Below are 10,646 nucleotides of genomic sequence, written 5' to 3' on the forward strand. Positions count from 1 at the left end.
CATTAGGCCATGTTATTATAACTGAATGTTAACAAGCTTCTCAGTGGAGAAGAAATACAGACATAGAATGCACTGTACATCGGAAAGATGCTTTCCAAAAAACCTGTAAATACATTCTAAACAGTTACTAACACACAAAACACTTACTGACTGTCACCTGTGTTTCTGGCAGGGGCAGACGGCAGACAATTGGGTGCCATCCCTGCAGAGGCCTGACACCCAGAGGAGGGACAGGCCCGATCCCCCCACCACACAGCAGCGGCTCCCACAGCCACACCCTCCTAACTCGGAGACAGTCCAGCTGCACGTTTCCCAAAGGCTCCTCAGACGTCGGCCCCAGTCCCGCCTTCTCACGAGCCTGGACCAGCGCCTGATCCGTGTCCTCTCCCTTGTTCCACCATACTCTGTCTACACCAGCTCATTACAGTAAACAGGTCCCTGCTGCCAGACCTCAGTGTCTGAGGATACAAAGTCTGTGCCCTTGGTCACCTCTGAGCCTCCTCACACACATTTCCTCTGCCCTAAGTTCGTATAAACAAGCCACGGAAACATGTGGAGATGAAGACTTTAAGGAGAAAGGAGTGTTGGGAAGAAGCAAATGAGGAGGCATCAGGATGGAGGAGTGAGCAGAGGGCTGGAAGAGACTCCATCCCAAAAACAGGGGAGTAGCCCTAATGGGGATCTATACAGAGAAACAGCAGGAGATGTAATCCGCCAGTGGGAGCCATAGACCCCTCCAGGAGGATGCAGCCATGCCGACTCCCAGCATCTCCAGCAGACCTCACCCGGGCTCAGGGGCTCATCAGTGATGGGTGGCCAGGCGCGGCCAGGAGAACATGGTGTTCCTCGTCTCCAGGCTGCAGCCATGTCTCGGTTCTGTCTATTGCTGGCTGAACCCTTACACGAGTCCTATAACTCCTCTGGCCTCAGTTTCCTCAACTGTAAAGTGGAATAATATTCCTAAAAGCTTAGAGGAGAATTATGAATATTTGAGATAATACACAGGAAGCACTGAAAAAACGCATTAACAACAAAACAAATAAGAATAATATTTTCAAAAGTGTGAGATGCTATTCAAAATATACTAAAGTGATATATATCAAAATATACTATAGTTTCATCAAATGAAACTAAAAGGGGTCAGTAAGTGAGACATACCCCTGCGAAGAGCCCGTATCCGCGGATGGCGATGGACAGGTCCTTGCTGTTGGCGTCCACGTTCCTGATGATGCTGTAGAATTGCTCCATGAAGAAGCGCAGGGGGCCCCTGTGTGCCTCGGCATCGTGCGCCACCAACAAGGAAACCTGCATCACACAACGTTCACTTTAGAGGCATCCCTCCAAACGTGAAAAGGCTGGAACGGCCGAATGGGACAACATCAGTGAGCTACTACAGGTCCACGGCAGCTATTACTTGTAAAGAACCATCTGTTCAATCCACTTAGTCTCCATCAGGTTCAGAAAAGGCACTTCCTTAAGTAAGCCTTTATTACACGTGATGCATTCTTCCTAGGGAAAGGGACTGAGAGAGAAACCAAGTAGATACAGGAAGACATATGCACAAAACACAGGCTCTGGACTAAAGCTCCCTGATGAAGCAGAAAGCTTCCTTAGACTCATCTTTGACTCAAGGTGACACAGAGCTGGGCAGGCCCAGCAGCTGGCGAGCTCAGAGTCACCCACAGACAGGACCCCCAGGAGGGAACACAGAGAGGATTCAAAACAAACAACCAGGGGAAAAAAAAAGGTGTCTCATTTCTCAAAACAATAAGCTACAATAATTACGTGAGCCAAAGCAAGTACTCTGCGAAGCAAGCAGATGACAATCCACCATACACGGTGACACCTGCCAGAACTGGAGACCAGCAAGGGCATCAGGAAGCTCTTGCCACCTGCCCACAACCGTCTGAGACAAGGATGGGAAGAAGCCAGACAATCACCAAAGGGAGAAAGAAGACATCCACATTGCCGACCTGCAGCCCGCGCCGACCCGAACGAAGGCCTCAGGTCTCAGCACCCGGAGACGGCAGGCCGCCTACAGGCTCCCTGCACCCATACCCAACCTAGACGGAAACACCCTGGGGCAGAAGGGGCAGGAGGGCCCCCCCCGGCCGAGAAGCCACAGAGATACAAGCATCCAGTCTAAGAGGACAGCAGATCCCGCCAACTTCCCCCTCCCCTCCCTCCTCCCACCCTGACCCAGCCACCGCCTCCAGGGAGCCCTGACCTCCAGCCCTCCCTCACCCCTTCCTACTCCCATCCTGACCCAGGCACCACCCCTAGGGAGCCCTGACTGCCAACCTTCCCTCCGTCCCACCTCCTCACTCTCTTGTCTGGCCTTGGCTCTGAGAACCTGATCAGACTTGATGTATTTCAAGTTTTTTTTCTTTCAAACCTGCTGCCACTCCTGTGGCAGAGGGATAACCAACTTTTCTCTTTAAGTACTGCTGCTGCTAAGTCAATTCAGTCGTGTCCGACTCTGTGCAACCCCATAGACGGCAGCCTGCCAGGCTCCCCCGTCCCTGGGATTCTCCAGGCAAGAACACTGGAGTGGGTTGCCATTTCCTTCTCCAATGCATGAAAGTGAGAAGTGAAAGTGAAGTCACTCGGTACTACAGAAGCTAATGGACCAACTTGTATTTTTTTTTTTTCAAATGTTCATGCACAAGACTGGAATTTATGTCTTCGCATAGAAAGAATTTTACACAGTACCTGTTTCAGAAAAGACTCCAGGGCTGAGTGTGCAGCTTTCTTCAATTCCACATTCATGTGGCTGCACCACTTCGATAGGACTTCAAATAAAGAAGCGTAGTTGTCCAGAAGGCAGGTGCTAAACTGAGATGCGTGCAGGGTGAATAAGGACAGGCCAGCTGCAAACACAGAACACACCGTATTGAAAACAGGATGACAAAGGGCAAGACAAAGAACTTAGGAAGCTTCAGGCACACATCAAACCAAAACCGTGCTCACAAAGCCCTCGAATCCTTACTTCAGGGGCCCAGGGTCCCCTCACACCTAATGCCTCCATCCTCCATTTGAATCAAGAGGCCCACAATCCGGCCAGTGACCCCCAAAACAAAGGTCAGAAGTAGGATCAGGGTTTATTTAAATACAGACAGAGTCAAAAGATCTGGATTGCTCTAAAGTAATTTCTTCTGAAATGGTACAATCTTAGTGTGACCATCTCGAACAGCACCAAGAGCTGCCATCAGTGACCACGTGGGAGCATCACAGGGGTCACAGTACCACCTTCACTCACAGTTTAAGCAAACGCTCACTCAGACACCAACCTAATAACCTCCTTAAATGCAGAATCTTACCCAGAGGCACGGCGTATCTCTTCAGATCAATCTATTAAAAAAAAAAAAAAAAAACCTACCATCAATGTTTGACAATCACAAGGCTCAGTTGTGAAAGAATTAGAATACTAAATCCTACCTGAGGACGGATTGCCTTTAATGCAAAATCAAAAATCTCTCTTGAAGTCTGGGGATCTGAGGAAAGACAGAAAGCAGCCGCTGTCACAGATCACAAGGTGTGTCTGACAAAGCTCATGAGACTCAAGACCCACCGCTCTGCTGGAGACAGTAGGAGCTCTTCCTCCATTAGTGAACGTGCTAGTACCCAGTACTACTGCCTGGAGTCACATAATCACAACGTGACCAGAACCTGAATTTTAGCCTCAGACCAAGGGGGCAGTCCCAGTCCTGCGTGCACTGATTACGTTAGTTTCCCGTCACCACTGTCATCAATTATCACCAACTTTGTGCCTTAAAACAGCACAAACCCACTACCACCCAGCTCTGGAGGTGAGCAATCTGGAACCATCATCACAGACACAAGCAGAAAACCCCGAGAATGACCTGAAGACAGCAGGACAGACCTCCCACAACTGGAGACAGAAGGAGCGGCCCCTGGAGGGGGCCGGTGCTGTCAGCCCCATCCCGAGGACTGGGATCCCAGGGTCTGGACTCCACCTCAGCCCCCCAGCTGGAGACCCTGCACCCAGAAGACGAGGTGCAGGGTCTGACTCTCCATCTAAGCCAGCAGCACCACCCACCCCACCCAATTTCATCTGCAGGCCCGACACAGCTGGTGTTCCTCCAAGCTGCTCCCCCACCAGCCCTTTATGCAGGCCCTTGGCCAGCACCAAGACCCCTCCAAAGTGACCCCTGCTGTGCCAACACCTCAGCCAGCACCAGCATCCCCCAAAGTGGCTCCCTCCCCCAGGCTGCCCCCACATGCCAGAGCCCCAGCCACAGCGGTAACAGGCCTTAGAAACCGCAGCACAGTGGCCCCGAGGAGGCCAGGTTGGCCCACCTACCACAGGGGATGCTCCTGGAGTGCCTGGCTCCAGGGCAGTCAAGGGGAGGGGGAGAGCTACACTCCTGGACCCCACAGGACACCTTCTACACAAAGACCAAGAAACGTAACTGAGCTACCAAACACAAACAAATAGAGAGTTAGGCAGGACAAGGGGCCAAAGGTCATGTTACAAGAAAGAAGACAAAATCTCAAAAAAAAACTGAGTAAAACAGAGGTAAGTAACTTCCCAGAAAAAAATTTCAAAGTAATGGTCATAAAAATGCTCAATGAACTCAGGAGAAGAATAAAAGAACACAGTAAGAACTTCAACAAAGAACTAAAAATCATATCATATTACCATCTCAATAGATTAAGAAAAAAGTTTCTGACAAAACAGGGCCAAAGGTCATGTTACAAGAAAGAAGACAAATTCTCAAAAAAAGAACTGAGTAAAACAGAGGCTAAGTAACTTCCCAGAAAAAAATTTTGAAGTAATGGTCATAAAAATGCTCAATGAACTCAGGAGAAGAATAAAAGAATACAGTAAGAACTTCAACAAAGAACTAAAAATCATATTACCATCTCAATAGATTAAGAAAAAAGTTTCTGACAAAACTGACACCCATTTATGATAACAACTTTTAATGAAGTAGGTAAAAAAGGAATGTACTTCAACACAGTAAAGGTCATACATGCCAAACCCAGGGCCAACGTCATACTCAATGGTAAGAAGCTGAAAGCATTTCTTCCAAGATCAGGAACAACACAAGGATGACCACTCTCATTACTTTTATTCAACATAGTATTGGAAGTCCTAGTGAGAGCAATCAGACAAGAAATAAAAGGAATCCAAAGTGGAAAGGAAGAAGTAAAACTGTCACTATTTGCAGATGACACACTATATACAGAAAATCCTAAAGACTGCACCAAAAAGCAATTAGAATAAATGAATTCAGTAAAGGTGCAGAGTGTAAAATTAATATACAGAAATCTATAGTGTTCCTATACATTAATAATAAACTATCATAAAGAAAAATTGAACAATCCTATTCATGCTACTGCTGCTACTGCTAAGTCACTTCAGTCGCATCCGACCCTGTGTGACCCCACAGACGGCAGCCCACCAGGCTCCCCCATCCCTGGGATTCTCCAGGCAAGAACACTGGAGTGGGTTGCCATTTCCTTCTCCAATGCATGAAAGTGAAAAGTGAAAGTGAAGTTGTTCAGTCATGTCTGACTCCTAGCGACCCCATGGACCGCAAGCCCACCAGGCCCTTCCATCCATGTGATTTTCCAGGCAAGAGTACTGGAGTGGGGTGCCATTAGTTGCATCTAAAAGAGTAAAATACTTTGGAATAAATTAAACCAAGAAGGTAAAAGATCTATACCCTGAAGACTCTAAGATATTAATGAAAGAAACTGAAGACAATACATAATATACATACAAAAAAACGTACAAATATACATACGTATATGCATACACACAAAAATACATATGTATATGCATATATACAATATACATACGTATACTGTGCTCACAGGTAGAGAGAACTAATTTTGATAAAATGTCCACACTCCTCAAAGCAGTTGACAAATTTAATGCAATCCCTATCAAAGTATCCACGACATTTTTCACAGAACTGTAACAGTTAAGCAAAATATTTGAATGGAAACACAAACGACTCTAAATAGTCAAAACAGTCTCTGAGAAAGAAAAGCAAAGCTGGAGGCATCGTGTGCCCTGATTTCAAACTACACTACAGTAATCAAACCGTTATGGTTCTGGCACAATAAAACAGAAACATAGATCAAAGAAACAGAGTAGGAAGCCCAGAAAAAAACCCACACACATATGGTTAATTAATGTATGACAAGGAGGCAAGAATATACAATGGAGAAAAGATAGCCTCTTCATCAAATAGTGGTGGGAACACTGGACAGCTACATGCAAAAGAATGAAACCTGACCCTTTTTTACACCACACACAAAAATAAACTCAGTGGATTAAAGACCTAAACCTATAATCTGAAACCACAAAACTCCTAGAAGAAACATACATGGCACTCTTTGACATCAGTCTTAGTGCTTTTTTTGATCTGTTACTTCATGAATGCATATGTGTGTGTTCAGTCATGTCTGACTCTTCTGCAATCTCATGACCTATAGCCTACCAGGCTCCTCTGTCCATGGGATTACCCAGGCAAGAACACTGGAGTGGGTTGCCATTTCTACTCCAGGGGATCCTCTCGACCCAGGGATCGGACCTGCATCTCTTTCTTGCATTTCCTACACGGGCAGGCAAGTTCTTTACCACCAGTGCCACCTGGAGTTACCTCACTAGAGGATGACAAAAGCAGACACATGCAGGACTACATCAAGCTAAAAGGCTTCTGCATGGCAAAGAAAACCGCCAACAAAACAGAAAAGCATCCTGCTGAATGAGAGAAGATATTTGTAAATGATAGGTCTAATAAGGGGTTAACGTCCAAAGAACAACTGAACTTAACAACTCAATATAAAAAAAAAAACCAACTCAGTAAAAAAAAAAATGAGCAGACTGTGACAATACAGAGATGCAGGATGGGGTGAGAAGAGGGAAGTAAGTTCAAGAAGGAGAAGATGTATGTACACAGATGGCTGATGCATGCTGATATTTGGCAGAAACCGACATAATATTGTAAAGCAATAATCTTCCAATTAAACACAAATACATTTAAAACAGAAAAAATATAAAAATAAAAAATGAGAAGAGGATCTGAATAGACATTTTTCCAAAAACACACAGATGGCCAACAGGCACAAGATGCTCAACATCACTAAACAGGGGAATGCAAATCAAAACCACAGTATCTCACCTCACACTTGTCAGAATGGCTGTCATCAAAAAGACAACAAATAAAGAGTGTTGATGAGGAGATGGAGAAAAGGGAACCTCATGCACCGCTGATGGGAATGAAAACTGGTGCAGCCACTGCAGAAAACTGAGCGGAGGTTCCTCAAAAAACTACAGTTACCACATGATCCAGCATTCTACTTCTGGGTACTTATCCAAAGAAAATGGAAACAGTAATTAGAAAAGATATACACACTCCAGTATTCACAACAGCATTATTGACAATGGCCAAAACATGGAAGCAACCTTTAAGTGCCCATAGACAGAAGAATGGATAAAGAAAATGTGGTGAATGTGCAGGTATATGTATTTGTAGGAATCTATTCAGCTGCAAGGAATGAAGTCTTGTCATCTGCTGCTACACAGATGGACCTAGAGAGCATTATGCTAAGTGAAGCAGAGTCACGGAAAGACACGTTACACGTGATCTCACCTAAAAGTGGAACCTAAAAGAACAAAGAAACACAGAAAAACAGAAACAGATACGGAGAGCAAACTGCTTGTTGCCAGAGGGAAGCGAGCCGGGAGCATGAGAGACACAGGTGAAGATCAGGACGTGACACACAGCTTGGGGAGCGCAGTCAGCACTGTCACAACTCTGCTGACGGACACTATGAGACTCGTCATGGTCATTTCCTAAGGTGTTTCATCATCAGATCACTATGCTGTACACCTGAAGTAACGCAATCCTGGACTGCAACTACGCTTCAGTTAAAAAATAAAACAGGGAATTTCCTGGCTTACAACTTGGTGCGTTCACCGACAGGGTCCAAGTTCAATTCCTGGTCAGGGAACTAAGATCCCACAAGCTGCAAAGGACGGCCAGAAATATAAATGAATAAACCATTAAAATAACACAAAGCAAGGAGTCACCTGGGTGTGCTCCTCTGTAGAGGCTTGAGGGCTGCCTTCAGTTTCTAGAAGCTGTTCACCGTTCTTGCCTTGGGGCCCCAGTTCCATCCTTATAGCCAGCTTCTCCCGTCACAGCACCCTGACCCTGACCCTCGTCCACAGTCAAATGTCCCTGTGATCACACTGGGTTCACCTGGACAGCCTCGTCTCAACGTCCCATCCACAAATGATTCCCCTCTGCCTCAGACCTAACAGTCGAGGGGCTAGGATCAGCATGGCACATCTCTGGAAGCCATTATTCTGTCCACCTCAGTCCAGTGTTCTAATCCAGGAAACAAACATTATCACCTGCTTTAGTGAATTGTTACAGGAATTTCCCTTGCAACATGAACACGATAATCCTTAGCACATGGTTAATGAGCAATAAGTGCTATTAATTTTCTTGTTCACCAAATGTCAATTAACACGCCAAGCAAAAACAAACAGAAATAAGCAACGTCACCTGCCAACGAGGTCAAGTGACAAAATAGACAGTCTAGGAGATGAAAAACATGTCGCAGAAAGTGCTGTAACAGAGAGGACTACAGAAGCCCAAGGAAGCAGCTCACACAAGGAAGCACAGAGGCTTCAGAAAACAGGAGATCCCCGAGCAGGAAGCTGAGAGGGCAGAATGCTCCACGGACAGGGAGCCGGAGAGAGGAGACCAAGGAGGGGAAACAGGAGCAGCTGGGCCAGCTTCCCTACTCAGAGGCAGCAAAGACTGGGAACACCAGGTGGAAACGTTAGAAACTGCTGCTTCCTCAGGTTGAAATGATCAGATCTGGAATTTTCTTAAGTTGCAATTCAATAAAAGCAAACACATGCAGGAGGTAGAAAAATCTGGCAATTATCTGAACAAAAATGGTAAGGAACAGCAAACAAGTTCTTCTTTTAAAGAATTTTCTGGGATTAAAAAAGTTTTATTTGTCCTTTAAAAACAAATGAATTCATTATAAAGCTCTCATAGCTAGATTATCCTCTAAGCTTAAATTTGAGATACTATAGAAGAACACTACAGACAGTTACAAAGAAAACTGTATTAAACAGTTTAAAACCAAAAGGCAAAGATCTGCAGCACAAGAATTACAAAATGCTAATGAAAGAAATCAAAGAGGACCCAACTCAACTAAATGGAGAGGTGCACTGTGTCATGGGCTGGAAAACTCAACATGGTTAAGGCATCAACTCTCCTCCAACTGATCCACAGGTTTAGCACAAAGACCACAAATATCCAAGGAAGACTTCGTCGACACAGACAAATTCGTTCTAAGATTTACATGGAAAGGCACAGACCTTATAATACCCAAATGATTTTTAAAGAATAAAATGTGAGAACTATACTGGACATTTAAAGCTTGCTATATAATTATATCATAAAGACAGTGTGGTGTGGGCAGGGGAACAGAGAACCAGGATCCACCCCCACAAGTGATGAGCCAATCAGCTAATGCCCAGCTGGCTTTCTACAAAGACACGACGATTCAGTGATTTGGTGATGATTTCATGGATGTGGCACGAAAATCACAGGCAACCAAAGAAAAAATAAACTGAACTTCATCAAAATGAAGAACTTTTGCACATCAAATGGCACGATCAACAGAGTGAAAAGACAACCCATGGAATGGAATAAAATATTTGCAAATTATGATCCCATAAGGAACTGATATGCAGAATACGTAAATAACTCATACAACTAACAAAATGTCAAATGACCTGATTTTTCAAATGGGCAGAGAACCTGAATAGACACTTCAACCAAGACGACACCCAAGTGGGCAAGAGGCACTTGTGAATACACTCAATACCAACAGCCACTGGGGAAATGCAGTGAGAAACCACCTCACGCTCACTAGGAAGGCTACGTCACACAACAGGAAGCAAGTACTCTGAGGGCGTGAAGAGACTGCCCTGATGGTGGGAACGGGAATTAGTGCAGCCCCTGGAAACTACAGAACCACCACGTGGGCCGGCAAGCCCACTTCTGGGGATGCTCTAAGGGAACGGGGGACTCCAGGTGTTCGCACACCCATTTCCAGCACCATCATTCACAACAGTCAAAAAAGCAGAAGCAACCCAAGTACTCACTGATGGCCCAATGGACATACGTGTACTGTATTCATACAGCGGGATTCTGTTACAACAGGGGTGAACCTCGAAGACCTTGCTGCTAAGCTGCTAAGTCACTTCAGTCGTGTCTGACTCTGTGCGACCCTGTAGACGGCAGCCCAGCAGGCTCCGCCGTCCCTGGGATTCTCATGCACAGTGAAATAAGGCAGCCACAAAGTTACCTGCTATGAGTCCATTTACATAAATGTGAAAGGACAAAGCTCAAGGTGGGAGACTGAGCAGTGGCTGTTGCGGGGCGCGGGGGTGGGGGGGGGGGGTGGGGGGCGGGGGACGGGGGGCGGGGATGTGGCTACAGAAGGACAGGAGGGAGGCTGCTCCCGCGGCAGGCTGCCAGGGCCTCGACTGTCATGGGCACACACTAGCCCACATGCGATAAAGCGGCACAGAACTAAATTCAACACCCAAGTGGGTGCATGGGAAGCAACTGGAA

General features: G+C 45.9%; 1 protein-coding gene across 1 annotated transcript in view; it reads right to left on the bottom strand.

Moving 5' to 3' along the window:
- PRKDC (protein kinase, DNA-activated, catalytic polypeptide) overlaps positions 1-10,646 on the bottom strand; it is a 131,138-nt gene that overhangs the window by 115,521 nt on the left and 4,971 nt on the right. Inside the window, exons 8-11 of the mRNA XM_010838939.1 lie at positions 3,439-3,494; positions 3,321-3,351; positions 2,713-2,870; positions 1,159-1,305 (exon numbers count right to left, since the gene is read on the bottom strand). Coding sequence (XP_010837241.1) covers positions 1,159-1,305; positions 2,713-2,870; positions 3,321-3,351; positions 3,439-3,494 — 392 coding nt within the window. The remainder of the gene's footprint in view (positions 1-1,158; positions 1,306-2,712; positions 2,871-3,320; positions 3,352-3,438; positions 3,495-10,646) is intronic.

This window comes from Bison bison, unplaced genomic scaffold (genome assembly GCF_000754665.1).
Source record: "Bison bison bison isolate TAMUID 2011002044 unplaced genomic scaffold, Bison_UMD1.0 scf7180017864108, whole genome shotgun sequence".
Lineage (NCBI taxonomy): Eukaryota > Metazoa > Chordata > Mammalia > Artiodactyla > Bovidae > Bison > Bison bison.